At 41.3% G+C, this 20616-nt stretch overlaps 1 protein-coding gene across 1 annotated transcript in view; it reads left to right on the forward strand.

Moving 5' to 3' along the window:
- Window positions 1–20616, forward strand: part of LOC114502037 (ubiquitin carboxyl-terminal hydrolase 7-like) — a 48287-nt gene that overhangs the window by 20115 nt on the left and 7556 nt on the right. Inside the window, exons 7-20 of the mRNA XM_028518865.2 lie at window positions 3854–3908; window positions 4874–4954; window positions 5054–5144; window positions 7272–7354; window positions 9348–9457; window positions 10930–11086; window positions 14115–14259; window positions 14578–14708; window positions 15528–15662; window positions 16106–16207; window positions 17817–17922; window positions 19457–19549; window positions 19633–19700; window positions 20033–20133. Coding sequence (XP_028374666.2) covers window positions 3854–3908; window positions 4874–4954; window positions 5054–5144; window positions 7272–7354; window positions 9348–9457; window positions 10930–11086; window positions 14115–14259; window positions 14578–14708; window positions 15528–15662; window positions 16106–16207; window positions 17817–17922; window positions 19457–19549; window positions 19633–19700; window positions 20033–20133 — 1458 coding nt within the window. The remainder of the gene's footprint in view (window positions 1–3853; window positions 3909–4873; window positions 4955–5053; window positions 5145–7271; window positions 7355–9347; window positions 9458–10929; window positions 11087–14114; window positions 14260–14577; window positions 14709–15527; window positions 15663–16105; window positions 16208–17816; window positions 17923–19456; window positions 19550–19632; window positions 19701–20032; window positions 20134–20616) is intronic.

A 20616-nucleotide genomic window follows, 5' to 3' on the forward strand; every position in this document is an offset into this window, starting at 1 on the left:
ACCAGATAAAGGCACAACAAAGAAAGAAAACTTCAGGCCGATATTGCTGACGAACATAGATGCTAAAATCCTCAACAAAATATTGGCAAATCATGTCCAGCAATACATTAAAAAGATCATACACCATGATGAAGTGGGATTCATCCCAGGGATGCAAGGATGGTACAATATTCGCAGATCAATAAACATAATACATCACACAAACTAAACAAAAGAGAAAAATCATGTGATCATATCAATAAATGTGGAAAAAGCATTTGATAAGGTACAGCACCCATTTATGATAAAAACACTCAGCAAATGGGAATAGAGGGAGCATTCCTCAACCTAATAAAGGCCATATATGAGAGACCTACAGCCAACATCATACTCAATGGGTAAATACTTAGAGCTTTCCCACTAAGATCAGGAACAAGAAAAGGATGCTTGCTTTTACCAATTCTATTCAACATAGCATTGGAAGTCCTAGCCACAACAATCAGACAAGAAAAAGATATAAAAGGCATCCAAATTGGAAAGGAGGAAGCAAAACTATCATTGTTTGCAGATGACATGATAGTGTACATAGAAAATCCTATAGACTCCACCAAAAAACTACTCGACCTAATGAGTGAATTTGGCAAAACAGCAGGATACAAAGTCAATATTCAGAAATCAAAGGCATATTTGTACACCAGCAATGAAGTATCAAAAACAGAAATCAAGAAAAAAATCCCATTTGATATAGCAACAAGAAAAATAAAATACCTAGGAATAATCCTAACCAAAGAGGTAAAAGACCTGTACTCATAAAATTATACAACACTGAAGAAAGAAATTAAGGAAGACACAAACAAATGGAAGCATGTACCATGTTCATGGATTGGAAGAATTAACAGCATCAAAATGTTCATACCACCCAAAGCAATTTATAGACTCCACGCAATCCCTATTAAAATACCAATGATATATTTCACAGATACAGAATATTCAGAAATTCATGTGGAACCATAAATGACCCCAAATAGCTGCAGCAATTTTGTGAAAGAAGAACAAAGTAGGAGGGATCACAATACCTGATCTCAAAATGTATTACAAAGACACTGTAATCAAAACAGCCTCATTGTGACATAAGAACAGACACATAAGCCAATGGAATAGAAGAGAGATCCCAGAAATAAACTCAAGTCATATGGTCAATTAACATTTGACAAAGGGGGAAGTAGCATCAAATGGAATAAAAATAGCCTCTTCAACAAATGGTGTTGGGAGACCTGGACAGCTACATGCAAAAAAAAAAAAAAAAAAAGAAAGAAAGAAAGAAAGAAAGAAAAAAGAAACTCGATCATCAACTTACACCATACAAAAAAAAAAATTCAAGGTGGATAAAATACTTAAATATCAGTCGTGACACCATTAAAGCCCTAAGAGTAAAACATTGGCAGGAAAACTTCAGATATTCCACACAGCAACATCTTCACTGATATGTCCCCTAAAGCAAGGGACATAAAGGAAAGAATAAACAAATGGGACCTCATCAAACTAAAAAGCTTTGCATGGCTAAAGAAAACAGTAAAATGAAAAGAGAACAAACTATATGGGAAAATATATTTGCCAATGATACCTCAGACAAGGGTTTGATTTCCAAAATATATGAAGAACTCACATGACTCCACTCCAGGGAGACAAAAATCCCAATAAAAAATGGGCAAAAGACTTGAACAGACACGTTTCCAAAGAGGACATACAGAGGATGCAGAGACACATGAAAAGATGCTCAGCATCGCTAGCCATCAGAGAGATGCAAATTAAAAGCACAATGAGATACCACTTCACACCAGTCAGAATAGCCTTCAGAAACAAATCAACAAACAAGTGTTGGAGAGGATGTGCAGTAAAGGGAACCCTAGTACACTGTTGATGGGAATGCAGACTGGTGCCGCCACTGTGGGGAACAGTAAGGTATTTCCTCAGAAACCTAAAAATGGAACTGCCTTTTGACCCAGCAATTCCACTGCTGGGATTATATCCTAAAAGCCCTGAAACACCAATCCAAAAGAACCGATGCACCCTAATGTTCATAGCAGCACAATTTACAATAGCCAGGTACTGGAAGCAACCTAAGTGCCCATTAGTAAATGAGTGGATCAAAAAACTATGGTACATTTACATAATAGGATACTACACAGCAGAGAGAAAGAAGGAGCTCCTACTCTGTATGACAGCATGGATGAAACTGGAGAGCATTATGCTAAGTGAAATAAGCCTGGCGGTGAGGGACAAATACCACATGATCTCACCTTTTAACTGAAACATAACAAAAGAAAAAAGGAAACAAAATATAACCAGTGACATTGAAATTAAGAACAATTTAACAATAACCAGAGGGGAGGGAGGAGGGGACAATGGGGGAAAGGATTTTCATGAATTACTATAAAGGACACATGGACAAAACCAAGGGGGAGGGTGGAAGCAAGGGAGGGAGGTGGGTTTGGCTAGGGTGGAGGGGAGTGGTAGGGGGAAAATGCAGACAACTGTAATTGAACAACAATAAAATAATTTTTTTTAAAAAAGAAAAAGACATGTCTAGATTTTAAATGAATTATAAAGGGGTACAACCCCCCCAAATTGGAATTATCTTCTAGAGGGAGGGCCCCTTGTAGTACATGGTTCCCCTTCTAGGTGACTGTTCTAGAAACCCTGTATCAGTGTACCAGGTGACATTGTGCAAGAACGTGTTCTACTTCAGAGAATTTTTTTTGAAGACTTTCTTTTTTTTCCTTTTTTTAAAAATTTTATTTTAATTGTTGTTGCAGTACAATTTTCTATCTTTTACTCCCATCCCAACCCACCCACCCAGCCCTCCCCTCCTCCCTCCCATTTCCACCTGCACCTAGTTTTTATCCATGTGTCCTTTATACTCGTTCCTGTAAACCCTTCCCCTTTTCCCCTGAAGTTCCCTCTTCTCTCCCCTCTGAACTCTGTCAGTCTGTTCTTTATTTCAGTGTCTTTGGTTATATTTTGCTTGTTTCTTTGTTTTCTTGTTTAGGTTCCTGTTAAAGGTGAGATCATATGGTATTTGTCTTTCACTGCCTTGCTTATTTTGCTTAGCATAATACTTGCCAGTTGCATTCATGCTGTTGCAAAGGGTAGGAGCTCCTTCTTCTTCTTTTTCTTTTTTTTTTTTTTTTTTTGAAGACCCTTTCAACATGTGTGCCCATTTCATGATGGGTGATTTACGAGTGCACCTGCACAGACCATGCTGAGTGTTCAGTTTTTGACCAAAAACAGCCTGACCCCTTGTGCCACACACCCACTATTCACCCAATCCTACCCCAAGTGGCGTTTTTGTTTTCTTTTTTTGTTTGTTTCTGGGAATGAAAAAAGTCCTCAAAGTGAAACGTTTTGAGCATGTAGAAGAGGTGAAACAAAAAATGGCAGAAGTACAAAAAGGCATCAAAACTGACATGCTCAGAAACCATTTTGAGCAGTGGAAACAATGTCTCGATAGGTGTATTGCATCAAATGGAGAGTACGTTGAAGGTGGCTGAAGTTTAAATATGTAAGAATAAATATACAATTTTTAAAAAATAAATTCCAATATTGTTGGGTCCCCCCTCATGCATTTACTTGCAAACATGTCCTCCCCTTGTAGTAAGTTGTTTAGAACAAGATAAAGTTGTTAGCATTTGGGTGTTCTGATAAAACTCAGTTTATCTTTGAATTATAACCCCCCAAATAGTGTCAGAAAATAAACTTAAGAATAATAGATGATTATGCAGTGTGGTTTTTTAATCTATACTACTTAGTAATTTACTCTTATTTGAAGTTTGGATACTTTGGTATATATAAATGTTCACTTTATCTTTCCAAGATGGGAAACTTTAGATAGCTTCATGCAACATGATGTCCAAGAGCTATGCCGAGTGGTAAGTTTTCAGCTATAATTATATACTACTGACATTTAATATTTTGAAGCACTGCCAGAAGTTGTTATCAAGTAGAACCTCAGGCATACTTCACATCACCATAATTTAGATAAGCCCACGTTTGTTCGGGCCCAAAACTGAGCTAGAAGGCAAAAAGCAGCATTTATATAGTTTAAAAACCAGAAAGAATGAAAAAATTATTTGAGAGGGAAGTTTGAGGGGAAACTTGAATTTAAATATTGTAGTAGGATAATGTGTTAATTGGAATATCTACTTGAGTTGCTATTGGCTGGAGTAGCTGTTCTGACTCCACTGCTTCAGTTTGCAAGAGTGACTTCTGTTATCACCCTGCAGCATCCAGATCCCTTCTTTGCACAGAAGTTCTGGTTGAGGCAGACCTCTGTGTGAGTGATTCTCCCTGAAACCAGCTTTAGTCACTAGCAAATTTCCATTCTTTCAGTTGTGATGAAAGATGCACAAACCCACACAACATGAAATGGCTATTCAAGGTGATTGGCTGGGCAAGGTGTGTTTTCTTTTTTGCAGCACTAGCTGGATTGAATCCAGTTCATTAAATATCCATGGACAAACCAGTCAATCCTGTTGACAGGCTCAACCTCATTAATCTCTTGGTGTAGACCAATACAAGTTAAGTTTAGTGCTCAATTTACATGCTTTTCCACAGAGGTAAAATGAATATAAAAAATGCTTCTAAAGGCACTACAGATTACTAATTCATTCCGGAGGCTGTTTAGAGGGTTAATCTCAACTGTTGCATGTAGATGTTTTTGTAACCATCCAACCAAGGCAGAAGATTTTGTATGTTTTTGATAATTGCATGCTGAAGGTCATACTATTTATAGTCTTAGAATGTCTTGGACCATTGCAATTTCCTAGTCATATTGCAAATTACTGTATATTGATAAGGCATAACATTCTCTTAAAGCCCAAACTTTCTTTTCCAGCTGCTTGATAATGTGGAAAATAAGATGAAAGACACATGTGTAGAAGGCACCATACCTAAATTATTCAGAGGCAAAATGGTGGTACGTGATTATCATTTTAAAAGGATAATTTTAAAAGATTTTGAAATGTGTACATTTTGCTGATTAATAATACTTGTGCCATCTTTCCCTCATTTTCAGTCCTATATCCAGTGTAAAGAGGTAGACTATCGATCTGATAGAAGAGAAGATTATTATGATATCCAGCTGAGCATAAAAGGAAAGAAAAACAGTAAGTTCTGTACACACAGTGGCCTGTTGATCTGATCATTTCTGTTGTGACTTAATGCTTTACTCACACAAATGCTTTTGATTAAACTTGAGCAGAGGGAGAAAACTGCCAAATGATGAGTGTACGGCTCACAGAGTAGAGAGCCAGGTTGACAAACAGAACTTTGCTGGCACACCCAGCCCTGCCTCGGTCCTTCCCAGTGACTACCTCCTCCTCAGAGGAGACCACTGTTTGGGTTTCTAATGTCCCGTTATGAGTTATATTTACATGTGGAAAATATTTACGTAGGATATAGTGTCTTCCTCATTTACTTTGCTCAGCATTATGTCTGTGGAATTGCACCTATGTTTTGAGTAACAATAATTTGGTCATTTTTATTGATTATAGTAAGTCAATAAAAATTCACTTTGGGGATATACTGCAAGAGTTTTGGGATCAGCTTTTCTTGAGATATACATGGACTGTTTTCAGTGTGAGCCTGTAGGTATGAGCCCCTTGTCTGCCTTGTTTTTTTTCTCTTTCTGGTGCACATATATTTGCATTGATGGTGAGTGGGATTGCTGGCTTACAGGCGACATACATGTTCAACCTAATAGATAAAGCCAGCGAGTTTCCCGCAGTGGCTTATCAGCTTCATACAGCCCTCCTGCCCAGCAGTGTGTGAAAGCTGTCAGTGATCAGACTGGACTTTTTAGTGGGAGTATGGTGCTATCTTGGTTTTAACTTACACTTCCCTGATCATGAGGTAGTTACCTTTTCATGTGCTTATTGGCAGTTTGGGTACTGTCTGACCATAGTGGAATATGGTTAATAATAACTTAATGTCCTTGTCTGCAAATTCTGTCACCTCGGTGACTTCTGGGTCTGCTTCTGTTGACTCACCTTTGTCTTTACCACGGGCTGTATTTTCCATCTCGTTGTATGTCTGGTAATGTGTTATTGGATGCCAGCCATTGTGATTGTGTTCTTGTTGGGTGTTGAAAGGTTAAGCCATTCTTAACCTTTGTTCTGGAGCACAGTTAAGTTACTTGGCAGTGATTTGTATTCTTCAAGGCTTGCTTTGTAAGCTTTGTGTGGGAGTTAACAGTTTGTGGGAGCACAACCATTCTTAGTTGAGAGCTAATTTGCCCCCATAACTGAGGCAACGGCTCAGTGCCTGAAGTGCCTGACTTAGGAGGCTTTTCCACTATGGTGGGAGGGAACACAGGCTGGTGGAGTGCAGTGGCTGTTCCCCCCATCCTTGTGGTGCTTCTTTCTCCAGCCCCAGATGCTTTCCTCACTGTACTGAATATTGTGATTAGCACTCCCGGAAGGCTCCAGGAGAACCCTCTGCAAGTTGCTGGAGCTCGCTTCCTGTGCAGCTTTCTGTTCTTGGGCGCTCTGTCCTACAGATTGGAGCTGCCTTGGGCCCCTCATTGTCTCTGGGACACTCTGGGCCGGCCCTGTTTGGGTTTCTCTTTGTTGTGCTGTGGCCTGGAAAGTACGCAGTTGCCGGACACTTGACAGGCTCTCTCTGGGATCACCACTTTCACTGCCTGTGGTCCAGAGCATGAACGCTGTTGTTTTCCAGAGTCCAGTGTTTCACTTGTGCAGTGCAGGAGAATAGGCCAGTTCCTGTTGTTCTGTCACCACTACAGCAGGAGTTCTTCCTGTGCTCTGGACGCTAGTTCTGGGTGAAGTTGCTGACATCATCCCCCCAGACTGTGATCGACCCGTGCTTACCTTTTCACTCTTCCAGTGTTGCCATTTGTTTCACAGAATCTGATAATATTAGTGATCCCCAGTGTATCCGTCTTTGCTTTCTGTGTCCTAAGAACCCCTGCCCTGAAATCATAAAATACTCCCTTACTTGTTATTTTTTAATCTTCTCTATTTATTTACTGCCTGTTACCATTTGTAAGACCTTTAGGAAACCATATCAGTCTCCTTAAGGTTTACACCTTGGTTGGATTGGTGAAGGTGTTAAGGGCACATTTAACTGGTGTGTGTTGGAGGCCGAGAGTTACTGCTCAGGGCCAGTTACTGACATTCCCTTCCCTGGCATTCCTAAATGTACTTGAGTTGGCTTTATTATAATGGAAGCTTTACTGATAACTTCAGTTGACTTTTCTCTTTCTCTCTTTAAAGTATTTGAATCATTCGTGGATTATGTGGCAGTAGAACAACTAGACGGTGACAACAAATATGACGCCGGGGAGCATGGCTTGCAGGTAATCTGGGAATTTTGTGCCAGTGTCTTGGTGTAGCTTTTCACTTCCACCTGAATTTTTTTGCTTACTTGTGAACTAACAATGTCCTCATGTCTTTCCCTATTGTGCTGGCATGTAGAGCTCAAAAGGATTTTATTTCTTAGTGTGGACATGTTATGTTAGAGAACTCTGAGTGTGTTGCTGGTATGTGAGAATGGGAAGGGGCTAAGGAAGGTGTTACCAGGAAATGGAAGTAGAGCTTGTTCGTCAGGCGTAGAACTGTCACCAACACACTGAAGCTCAGTCCCTGTGTTTGAAGACTTTTTTCCATTTCATGGGTTATTCTGTTTGTCCCCTTACTGGTGTCAGCGCCTGGGGTTCTCTCAGTGTCCTCTACTCATAAGTAGAATTTGTTTAGTCATGTGGAGTCTGGTATTGGCTGATGTGGTTTTGCTCTTTTGTGTGGTGGAGTTAACAGTTTTCTGAGGACCATGACTTCTAGAATGAGGAGTGCATTTTCTGTTTTTCGTTCCATGACACATGGCATCCCTGCTTGTTTTCCACATTGCCCTTGAGGAACTCCGGGCTTCTGGCAGAGCAGTGAGCATCAGGTAGAGGGACATGGGCTGTGGCTGGTTCCTGGCCGTTGGTCAGGCTGGTGGGTGGATCAGCAGCACCATCACCAGGCTGGCCCTCCAGAGTCTCTGTTGCAGCCTCATAACCTTGATTCATAGGCTCAACCGATTCACAGTTTTTCAGACCATGCTGTATTTACCAAGCCTGCTGATTTATACAAGACCACAGCTCTGGTCTTGTTCTGCTGGTGAGGCCACCTGGGCACCAAGTTGCATATGAGGAAGTCACTTGGCAAACATGCATCTGGATGTGCTAGGAGACACTTCCTCTAACTCAGAAGAATTGTCTTTATCCATGTTGGATATTTGGGATCTGGGCAGGAAATACATATTTCAGAATCAGTGGACAAGGGTGGAGAAACAGAATTCTTATATTATTCTTTCAGGTTGCATTGAAATCATGCCACACCCTTGTGTGGTAGTAGGTTCCTGGGGTTTGGGTTTTTCTTTCCACATACCCTGTCCTCTTACATGTGTGAGTGTGTGTTGTAGAACATTGCCAAGTAGGTTTGCCTTGTCACAGCCACCAGTTGGACATTCTCTAGCTGGTCATTGACTAAAGGTTTATAGTGCAGAGGGAAGGTCTGGGTTGGAAATATGCCTGATCAGAGTCACTGATGACCTGTTGGTGGCTGAGTTTGGCAGAGGCTTATCTTAGTGAGGGGAAAAAAGTAGGCTGAAGCAGAGCAGAGAAGGAGACAGGTGTGAGAGCTGTAGAGTGACAGTTTGCTCCAGAGAAGCTGAGTTTGGAAGCTGAGGGTGTGCTGTAGCCCAGAGGCTGACAGTAACTGGGGAAAAGGCCATGTTGGCAGCAAGAGGGTCTTGCTGATACTCAGGACATTGTGTAGGAGTTTGAACAGGAAGCACTGAGTGTGTGCTGCACAGTGTGTGTTCTTAGTAGACATGAAGGAGCAGGGAATGGAAGCTGGCTACTCACAGTTGTCCTGATCATGACTGTTCACCCATACTCTGTCTAGGTGGTCCATAGCACACCTAAGCTCACATAATGGCAACCAGCCTTCTGTTTTTCCCTGTAGTGTTTTTTTCCCCCTGTGTTCCTCATATTCTTCTATGTTTAATGACTATATAATACATCAGAAAGTGACCAAGCTTTCATTTACTTAACTATTCCCCTATGGCAAGATATCAAGATAGAACCAAATCCAAAGGGGAAATCTTTACAAGCTGTTGCAGCATTATTCTAGGAGCAATAAATACGAGTGTAAACATTTCAAAGGCACAATAGATGATGCCTAAACACTGCCTCTTCCCACCAGAAATCCCCAACATGTTCCGGTCTTACAGAAACGCTGTTGCTTTCATTGCTTCAAGAAATAAGTAGTGGTGAACTAAATTTGCATTTGTTTTTCAATGTGCAGGAAGCAGAGAAAGGTGTGAAATTCCTAACATTGCCACCAGTGTTACATCTACAGCTGATGAGATTTATGTATGACCCTCAAACGGACCAAAATACCAAGATCAATGATAGGTAATCTACAGTGGGGTATGGAGGTTGAGATTTAATTATCATGTTAATCTTAGTGCTTTGTTTAGTTTTTATAAATATATACACATACACTCACACACACATATTTGGCCTCATCTCTTGTTTAATTAGGTTTTCCTTCTACCTCGGTGTCCAAGAACTATGATTTTACAGGGACAATTTTTCTTGAATTCTGGGGCTGCTCCTTTTGTATTTTTCTCTCAAGGAACCCCAGCCCCTCTGCACTGTGACTACTGAAGTCTGTGAGGAGAGGGTGCTTTCTGCTCCAGTGACTTTGCTGTCACCAGAGTGTAGAGGTCACCTCAGAATTGGAAATTGATATTATTGTACTTGTTTCAACAGGATTCTCCAGTATTTTGCAACATGTCAGTTGGTGTTGACTTGGAGAATGTAGTACAGCTTTCAGGAATGCTAAAGTAGGCATGCATGTGCCCCATTCCAGGTGTCTTCTAGATTCTTAAAATACTAAATACAAGGATGATACTATACAGTAGGATAGTCACCCTTGAGACTTGAGGGGGAAATGTAACCCAACCCAATTACTTGCCACCACCTGGGTCTTTGCTTATCCATTGTTGCCCTTTATTGTGGACCCACTAAGAGATCAGATCCACTAGACTCCACAGACATAGCCTGTAGGCTGAGTCCACCCTGCTGGTGTATTTTGTTGGGTCCTCACCTTGGTTTTCTTCTATTTTTGTTGGAACTAGTTGCCAACATGTCAAAATTCCATCTTTTCACACAAAAGTCCAATTTTCTGGCATCTTTTGGGAGTTCAGAACATTTGGTGGCACTGGGCCTGAATTCCCATAGTGGGCTGGCTCACTGAGGAGCTGCCCCTTCAGGGTCAGCGTGCATGTTCCACCTTGGTCCTCACCTGCCCACCTTACTTCCTGCTTTCCTCTGACAGTGTTCCCCATTACCATGTAATTAGAATGTTTGTGGAGCCAGTCATTTAAAAATAATAGAGTCCAGGAAATCTATAGAAATCACAAGGTAGGAGTTCTTTTTTACATGTGTTCCTTCTCCAATTTGATTTTTCCACATTTCTCAAACATGCAGGACATCCTTAGTGGTCTCAGTTGTGCACTATCAGAATCATTCATTAACATACACTTGGAATTATTTACATCCCAGAAAAGTCACAGTGTATATTTGTCACAAGATTATTGTGTTGGAGCCTTGAACTTAAAATTCTATTCAGTACCTCAGTGCTTTATAGGCATTTTTCTCCTATCTAGCTTCAAATTTTGTATTGGCATATAAACATAATTTATTCTAACCAGTAGGAGCTGCCTTAGATGTAGTTCATTGGGCCTCCCAAATCAAATGCATTCTTCCCTTTCCAAATAAAGATGAACAAGTAAGTTAGAAGGTCTAGAAACAAATAAAGCCTAAAGATGAAAAACTTTATGTGTAAATGAATTTCTTTAAACATGTTTTTTTTTTAATAGGTTTGAGTTTCCCGAACATTTACCGCTCGATGAATTTTTGCAAAAAACAGATCCTAAGGACCCTGCAAATTATATTCTTCATGCCGTCCTTGTTCATAGCGGAGATCATCATGGTGGACATTATGTGGTTTATCTAAACCCCAAAGGGGATGGCAAAGTAAGTGCTGGGCAGGGGGCGGAGTAGGATGTGATGCTCTAAACTGGGGGATTTACACCGATGCTCAGCCTCAGTATTTTCCTGAATCTGGGTAATGGCCTAGTTAGCAAAGGATTACTTGCTAGCCTCTGATTTATCTGTATGTTCTGATATATATTAATTGCTGATTCTCTAAAGGTGAATGATAATTTAGTGATTATACTTTGTGTATCTTTCTATTGGTATGGAATGTTGGACCCCACAGAATCCGTTCACATCTAATATGAGGCACCTACTTTCCATTTACAAATAGTAGAGTAAGAGTTTGTGGCTGGGGTAGGGGAGGCAGCATCAGTTGCATGACATTTCACATGCCCCATTGTCTACATGGCAATGCTCCATCTCTTCCTGGTTCACGTGGATCTCATCACATAATCTTCACCAAGGGGGCAGGTGAGGTTCTCTGGGCCTGTGTCTGGGAGCATAGGGCCATTGAGGAACACAGCAGAGGTGGAACTTGCCTAGCTCATGCTAAGAGAACCCCCAGAGCAGCAGATTTGTATGAATCTTTTACTGGGAGGTTGGTTCCAAAATGACTCAATCCATGGCAAAGAGAGTAAAGAATAACTACATATGAGTTCTGACTCTTTTTTAAAAATATATTTTATTGATTATGCTATTACAGTTGTCTCATTTTCCCCCTTCATTCCCCTCCACCCTGCACACTTCCCCCACCCACATTCCCCCCCTTCAGTTCGTGTCCATGTGTCATAAGTTCTTTAGTTTCTACATTTCCCATACGATTCTTGCCCTCCCCCTGTCTATTTTCTACCTACCATCTATGCTACTTATTCTCTGTACCTTTTACCCCTCTCCTCCTCCCACTCCCCTGTTGCTAACCCTCCACGTGATCTCCATTTCTGTAGTTCTGTTCCTGTTCTAGTTGTTTGCTTAGTTTTTGTTTTTGTTTTTGTTTTAAGTGTGGTTGTTCATAATTGTGAGTTTGCTGTCATTTTACTATACATGTTTTTTATCTTCTTTTTCTTAGATAAATCCCTTTTAATATTTCATAAAATACGGGCTTGGTGATGATGAACTCCTTTAACTTGACCTTATCTGAAAAGCACTTTATCTGCCCTTCCATTCTAAATGAAAGCTTAGCTGGATAGAGCAATCTTGGATGGAGGTCTTTGCCTTTCATGACTTGGAATACTTCTTTCCAGCCCCTTCTTGCCTGTAAGGTCTCTTTGAGAAATCATCTGGCAGTTTGATGGGAACTCCTTTGTAGGTAACTGTCTCCTTATCTCTTGCTGTCTAGGATTCTCTCCTTCATTTTTACTCTGGGTAATGTAATTATGATGTGCCTTGACGTGTTCCTCCTTGGGTCCAACCTCTTTGGGACTCTCTGAGCTTCCTGGACTTCCAGGAAGTCTATTTCCCTTGCCAGATTGGAGAAGTTCTCCTTTATTATTTGATCAGATAACTTTTCTACTTGTTGCTCTTCCTCTTCCCCTTCTGGTACCCCTATAATTTGGATGTTGGAACATTTAAAGATGTCCTGGAGGTTCCTAAGCCTCTCCTCATTTTTTTGAATTCTTGTTTCTTCATTCTTTTCTGTTTGATTGTTTTTTTCTTCCTTCTGGCCCACTCCATTGATTTGAGTCCCAGTTTCCTTCCCATCACTATTGGTTCCCTATGCATTTTCCTTCATTCCATTTAGTGTAGCCTTCATTTGTTCATCTAATTTGCAACCAAAGTCAACCAATTCTGTGAGCATCCTGATCACCAGTGTTTTGAACTATACATCTGATAGGTTGGCTGTCTCTTAGTCACTTAGTTGTATTTGCTGTGGAACTTTGATCTGTTTTTCCATTTGGGCCATTTTTTTTTTTTGATTGGTGGCGCCTGTTATGTAGTGAGGGAAAGAGCCTTAGGTGTTCACCAAGGTGCGGCAACCCACATCTCTGGGTTGTGACACTGTATGTGGGGGCTGGGTCCGAAAGGGAACAATGGCGCTTGCTCTGCACTCTGTCAGATTTCAGTCCCTTCTGCCACTTTCCCCAAGCAAACTGGGCCTTTCTGGTGTTGATTCCCAGGTGGGTGGGCTTGTGCATGTTCTAGGAACACATGGGTCTCTCCAATGCACTCTCCTGTGAGGCTGGGAGTATCTCCCTGCATGTCAACCTCCACAGGTGTTTTCAATCAGTTCCCCAAGGCTCTATTTTCTGGTGCTGGGACCCTGGGGCCTCCCAGTGAACCAGTGGCTTTGTGTGCAGTGTCTCACTTCACAATAGCTGCCTCGCTGGGTCTGCCTGTTGCCATCCTGGGCCGGGGTCTGCTGCCTGTGTGCCCAGGGTCCACCCACTGTGGTCTTATGCACCCAGGATGCCTTATGTGCCTGGTGCCACCACTTTTTGTGCTGCAACCCCTCTCTGCCCAGCTGCCCGACTCTGCCCTTCCTACAAGTCTGGGTGAATGTGTCTATTATAACTCCTTGGTTGTCTGACTTCCATACAGTTCAATTTTCTGTCAGTACTGGTTGTTATCTTGTTTCTAAATTGTTGTTGTCCTTATTTTGGTTGTGTGAGGAGGCACAGTATGTCTGCCTATGCCTCCATCTTGGCTGGAAGTCAGTTCTGACTGTTTTTTTAGTCAGGCCCTTACTTTCTGTGATAATATGTCATGAGATGGGATAAAATGTCCCATTTAATTGTATTAACCACACCAGAAACATTTGAACTTTTCTAGCTGAGTTAGGTGCATTTGGTATTGTTTTCTTGATTCTGTAAAAGGTTGTAGTATCAGTAGATTGAATCAAAGTATCGAACAGGCTGAGTAGACTATAGAAATGGCCAGTGGTTAATATTAACCATTCCCCAGAACAGGGATGGAGGATGGCAGAGGGACTGATGCATTTTCTCAGTGGGATGCCTGAGGCAGAGTCTGGTTCATGACTGCATTAGATGACCTGTTCTAGGGAAACTCTGCCTGAGAGTTTGTGTGCTTCCAAGCGCTTTCTGTCACTGATGTCTCCTTGTCCCCCATCCAGTGGTGTAAATTTGACGACGATGTGGTGTCCAGATGTACAAAAGAAGAAGCAATCGAGCACAACTATGGGGGCCACGATGATGACCTCTCTGTCTGGCACTGCACGAACGCGTACATGTTGGTTTATATCAGGGAGTCCAAGCTGAGTGAGTAGGGGTGTCTCTTGTGCTCCACAGTGTCATGCGCTCTGTAGTTGTACTGTGAACCACTGCCATGTCATTTTAGGCCATGTCACAGTGGACCTAAGGTGTGTCTCCTACCCAACACATTTCCTACTTATTTTGCATTAGTCACAACATCTAGAAGCAGAATGGGTTGGGCTTGTGGGCTGTGATGTGGATTCATGGCACCAAGTAATTTCACTTCACTAGATTGCTATAGTAATGATGATGTAAAATTGGAACCTTTTAAGAGGGGGAAAATAGAACTTGACAGAAGTGAACGAAGGTGCATTTGTCCTGCAGGTGAGGTGTTGCAAGCTGTCACCGACCATGATATTCCTCAGCAGCTGGTGGAACGATTACAAGAAGAGAAAAGGATCGAGGCCCAGAAGCGGAAGGAGCAGCAGGAAGCCCACCTGTACATGCAAGTGCAGGTCAGCCTCAGTCTCCCGTGACCCTGTGGTGGTTGGGGCTCCAGGGAGGCCTGCTGGGAGCTACACTGCTCCAAGTGCTGTCACAAACATAGTCTTATTGGTGAAGGATCAGGGATTGCTCTGGGCATCCCCTTGAGCATTTTTAACTGAGTGACTGCACAGGCCAGTTCCCTGACCACTTGGACTATACAGTTCAGTTCACGGTAAAGTCTAAGATGTGAGAAGTACTCAGACCACCACAGGAGATTATTTACAAAAAGTACAGAGGGGTTTAGAGGGGTGAAGGCCCCAATGAAAGGGTGCACGAGAAGGAAGAGTTAGCATCCAGAGGCCGAGCACAGCCCCAACGGGGTATGCGCAGATGGCACATCAGGCTGTGGGAAAGCCTGACACACAGGACAGAGAAGGCAGGAGAACTCCAACAGGGTGGTGAATTTCCGGATGGTCTTGGTTCATGACTCTGCTGAGATATTAGGAAACAAAGAAGCATTGTTTTAACAAGTTGGTTACCTGGGCAAAGGTACATTGTGCATCCTATCTTTAAAATATTTGGTGATCACCATACAGGTGGATTTCTAGCTAATGATTATAGATGAGTTAAGAGTGGCTGCATGAGCATGGAGGTTTTTGTCTTCTTTAAATACATACCTTGATTTAGTTCTTAGTCATTCTGAAACTTTCCTCTTTGGGCCTTTTGAAGAAGGTTCCTGGAAGCAAGACTAGTTGTTTTTAGCATTTTATCATTTGAACTTTTTCTCGTTCAGTGCCATCTTATTTTATTTTGTATGTCAATTGTTCTGTATTTGTGCATGTTTTCAGATAGTCGCAGAGGACCAGTTTTGTGGCCACCAAGGCAATGATATGTACGATGAAGAAAAAGTGAAGTACACTGTGTTCAAAGTATTGAAAAACTCTTCACTTGCTGAATTTGTCCAGAACCTCTCTCAGACCATGGTGAGTGCCAGTTGCTCTGCTGATGGTTGCTTTTGACTTCCAAGTTCCTCCTTCATTCTTTATAACTGGACAAGATGGTACCTTTTGGGGTAGGTGTTGCATCTAGTCACTGCCTGGAAGTGAGGTAAGTGTTTGGAGCTCATTTCCTTCTTGGTCATGCCTGTGTCTGCACTGTGACGTAATCTTTCAACTGAATATGCAGTGAAGGAAGTTCAATGTGAATGTGAATCTTCTCTTTAGTATGCTCTCCCCCATTTTTTTTCTTTTTCTAAAATGGGCACTTGAGTCTTGAAATACTAGTAATTGTAAAGGGAGCTCACTGTTACCCAAATCAGTAGGCAGAACTGTAATAAGATTTTTTTCTTAAGGGATGATTATATTGGTACAGAATTAAAATATGAACTAATTTTGTTTTGATTAAGTTTAAACTTTTTTTTTGCCAGGGATTTCCACAAGATCAGATTCGATTATGGCCAATACAATCCAGGAGTAATGGTACCAAACGACCAGCAATGTTAGATAATGAGGCAAATAGCAATAAAACAGTAAGTGTTATTTTTTCTCTCTCTCCTTTTTTTTAAGGTTGTTCAAATACAGTTGTCTTCATTCCCCTCCACACCGTCCCCATCCCAGCAATCCCTACCTCCCACCCTAGATCCTATCCTCCTTTGGCTTTGTCCATGTGTCCTTTATACAGCTTCCTTGATGACACTCTTCTCTTCCCCCCATTATCCCCTCCCCCCTCCCCTTGGGTTACTGTCAGTTTGTTCTTTATTTCCATGTCTCTGGTTATATTTTGCTTGCTTGTTTTGTTGATTAGGTTCCACTTATAAGTGAGATCATGTGGTATTTGTCTTTCACCACTTGGTTCATTTCACTTAGCATAATGCCCTCCAGTTCCATCCATGCTGTCATACAGGGTAGGAGCTCCTTTCCTTCTCTCTGCTATGTAGTATTCCATTGTGTAAATATACCATAGTTTTTTGATCCACTCATTTACTAATAGGCACTTAGGTTGCTTCCAACACTTGGCTATTATAAATTGTGCTGCTATGAACATTGGGGTGCATAGGTTCTTTTGAATTGGTGTTTCAGGATTCTTAGGGTATATCCCAGCAGTGGAATTGTCAGGTCAAAAGAGAGTTCCACTTTTAGTTTTCTGAGGAAGTTCCATACTGTTATCTGTAGTGGCTGCACCAGTCTGCATTCCTACCAACAGTGTACTAGGGTTCCCTTTTTCTCCACAACCTCACCAGCACTTGTTTGTTGATTTGTTTATGATGGCCATTCTTATCAGTGTAAAGTGGTATCTCATTGTGGTTTTAATTTGCATCTCCCTGATGGCTAGTGATCCTGAGCATTCTTTCCTATGTCTCCGGGCTCTCTGTATGTCCATCTTGGAGAAGTCTGTTCAGATCCTTTACCCATTTTTCAATTGCGTTGTTTGTCTTTCTGGAATGGAGTCATGTGAGTTCTTTATATAGTTTGGAGATCAATCCTTCATCTGAGGTATCATTTGCAAGTATATTTTCCCATATGGTTGTTTCTTTTTTCATTTTTCTGATGTTTTCTTTAGCTGTACAGAAGCTTTTTACTTTGATGAAGTCCCATTTATTCTTTCCTTTATGTCCCTTGCTCTAGGGGACATATTGGTGAAAATATTGCTGCATGGAATATCTGAGATTTTCCTCCCTATGTTCTCCTTTAGGGCTTTTATGTTGTCGCAACTTAATTATTATAAGTATTTTATCCATCTTGAGCTTATTTTTGTATATGGTATAAGTTGGTAGTCGAGTTTCACTTTTTTGCATGTGGCTGTCCAGATCCCCCAACACCATTTGTTGAAGAGGATATTTTTAATTCATTTTATGCTTCTGCCCCATTTGTTGAATATTAATTGACCATAGACCCTTGGGTTTATTTATGGGCTCTCTGTTCTGTTCCATTGGTCTATGTGTCTGTTCTTATACCAGAACAAGACTAAAACCATAAGTGCTATTGACAGTGGCACATGCAGTGTACCCTGCTATTGGCACTGCAGCATGTCTCCCTTTTTGTCCAGTTAGATACATTTTCTTCAGTGCATGAGTATAGATTTTCACTCTTCACTTCAACATGCAAATGTTCTAAAATTGGCATCTGTTTTGGAACTAGATGATTGAACTCAGCGATAATGAAAACCCTTGGACCATATTCCTGGAGACAGTTGATCCAGAACTGGCTGTTACTGGAGCAACATTACCCAAGTTTGATAAAGATCGTAAGTGCCCACCAATCAGCTTCAGAGCAGTAGAGCTGGATTCCTAGGCCATCATTCTACTCACACACGGTTGAGCATTATTCCCTTGCAAAGCAATCTCGTTAATTCCAAAATTGCTCATTAAACCCCTGCCATGGTCTAGGCTTCTTGATGAAGTGAAGTAGTACTGACCATGGGTTGTAGTGTCCTGGGAAAAGAGGAGAAGGTAGCCTCATTGAGTCATCACATCCCATCTTTCGTCTTGGCTCTTGTGGTTTGCTGATCATATTGGTCTTTTATATATTGGACAGAATACCTAGAACAAGGGTTGCAAACTTTTTCTGAGCAGGGCCAGATAGTAAATACAGTTGACTCTTCAATAGCATGGGCTTGAACTGCAGGGGCCTGCTTATACGTGGATTTTTAAAAATTAGTACTGTATTTTTTCTTTCATATGATTTCTTTAATAACCTTTTCTCTAGCTTTATTGGAAGAATGTAGTATAAGATACATATAACGTAGAAAATATGTGGCAGTCAATTATGTTATCTGACAGGTTTCTGGTCAATGGTAGACTATTAGTTAAGTTTTGGGGGAGTCAAAAGTTACATATGGGTTTTTGACTGCATGGGAGGGTTCCCCTAATCCCTGAGTTGTTAAGGGTCAACTGTATTTCATTTATTGTGGGCCACATGCTTTCTACCTGCCATTGTAACATGAAAGTGGCCACAGATGATGTGTAAGTGAACAGTCTGGATATATTCTAGCACTACTTGATTACTAGTTAGTGCGTAGGTGGGTACGCACTAGCTGGTGTGGCTCAGTGGTTGAGTGCCTGTGTGCAACCTAATGGTTGCTGGTTCGATTCCCAGTCAGGGCACATGCCTGGGTTGTGGTCCAGGTCCCCACTTCGGGGTATGTAAGAAGCAACCACACATTTATGTTTCTCTCTATCTCTCTCTCTCTCCCTTCTCCTCTCTACAAAGACAAATCAAATCTTAAAAAAAAAAAAAAAAAGGATTCTAGCCCTGGCTGGCGTAGCTCAGTGGATTGAGCGCGGGCTGCGAACCAAAGTGTCGCAGGTTCGATTCCCAGTCAGGGTACATGCCTGGGTTGTAGGCCATGACCCCCAGCAGCCGCACAATGATGTTTCTCTCTCTCTCTCTCCCCCGCCTCTAAAAATAAAGAAATAAAATCTTTGAAAAAAAAAAAAGATTCTATTTTTATTGCTTTATAAGTGGTCACTTCTTTAGCGAAGAATTACAACCATTGATATATATTGCCATGGCAACACTCAGCCATCTAGTTAGTACGAGGTCCTAAACCTAGGACTCCTAAATTCTCTGCGCCTCATCCCACCCTCACTGTGTCACATGGAGTCTTTCCCAGGGCTTTGATGTTTGGAGTGGTGCTGCAGTCACAGGACTTCTGTGACACAGTAATTTTACGTGCAGTAAGCTGACATTTCAGTGGCTTACTAGGTCCACCTATACTGATGTTTTAACAGTGTACTGAGCATTAAGATCCCAACCAAACCTGTTTTTGAACCTTGTAGATGATGTGATGTTATTTCTGAAGATGTATGATCCCAAGACACGGAGCTTGAATTACTGTGGGCATATCTACACACCCATATCCTGTAAAATCCGTAAGTTTACCGCACTCACCTTCTGAGTTGATTCTGCTAAAGTCTTGGTGTGTTACAGCTGTGGATTCTTTTCTTTCTCCCAGGTGACTTGCTCCCGGTTATGTGTGACAGAGCAGGATTTGCCCAAGATACTAGCCTTATCCTCTATGAGGTTTGGATGGTTTATTTTTCCACAATCAGCCTATTGTTAGTGGTTTGAAGAGGGATTTCGTTGCCTGTTTTGCTAGCCCTGAATTTGTTATGTGTGATGTCAATAGCGAAGGTGACCTTGAGTTGAGTGTCACATTTGTAGATTTGTGATTTTACCAATTGAGGACCCATCAGTGATGATTTCATCTTTATGGATATTACTGTTTGCCATTAGCATTTCAAGTTATTAAAATATAGGGTTGATAGAATGGGATGGAGAGAAAAGACATACAGTATATGGCTATATTAAATATACAAATGTTGCATTGTAACTATTTCATTTCTTTACTCTAGGAAGTTAAACCGAATTTAACGGAGAGAATTCAGGACTATGATGTGTCTCTTGATAAAGCCCTCAATGAACAAATGGATAGTGATATTATAGTATTTCAGAAGTATGTATTTTTTGAAGGATTGTATCACTTTATACTGTCAAGTTTTGACCTTGAGGCATATAGCAGGAAACAAAATTGTGTCTAGACCCAGAGACACAGTTTGTTTGAAGTTCCTTACAATGCTGAGAGAAGTTGGCTGTCTCTGGGTTTTGGAATTAGGGGTGCTGAGGATTTTCATTATTTAATGTTTAGTGTCCTAAAAATGTCCATAGTGAGGATGGTAACTGTTACCTGGGTGGCAAAAGTCTTTATGAAATATCAAGATTGCATTCCTTCCCTCAAACATAGGACATTTCTTAGAATGCACCTACTTAGGTAATTGATTTAAACTTAACTATGGCACCAGCAGGTCTGTGGTCTTAGTCTAAAATCAGCCTGGGGTTGCCTATTCCTTGCTCTTCAAGCATCTGAGCAGGGTGGTCCTGGCACAGGTTGTGTGTGGGTAGGCAGAGGATTGCAGTGGCCCAGAGCAGGGCCTGGCAT

The sequence above is a fragment of the Phyllostomus discolor genome, chromosome 3 (assembly GCF_004126475.2).
Source record: "Phyllostomus discolor isolate MPI-MPIP mPhyDis1 chromosome 3, mPhyDis1.pri.v3, whole genome shotgun sequence".
In the NCBI taxonomy this organism is placed as follows: Eukaryota; Metazoa; Chordata; class Mammalia; order Chiroptera; family Phyllostomidae; genus Phyllostomus; species Phyllostomus discolor.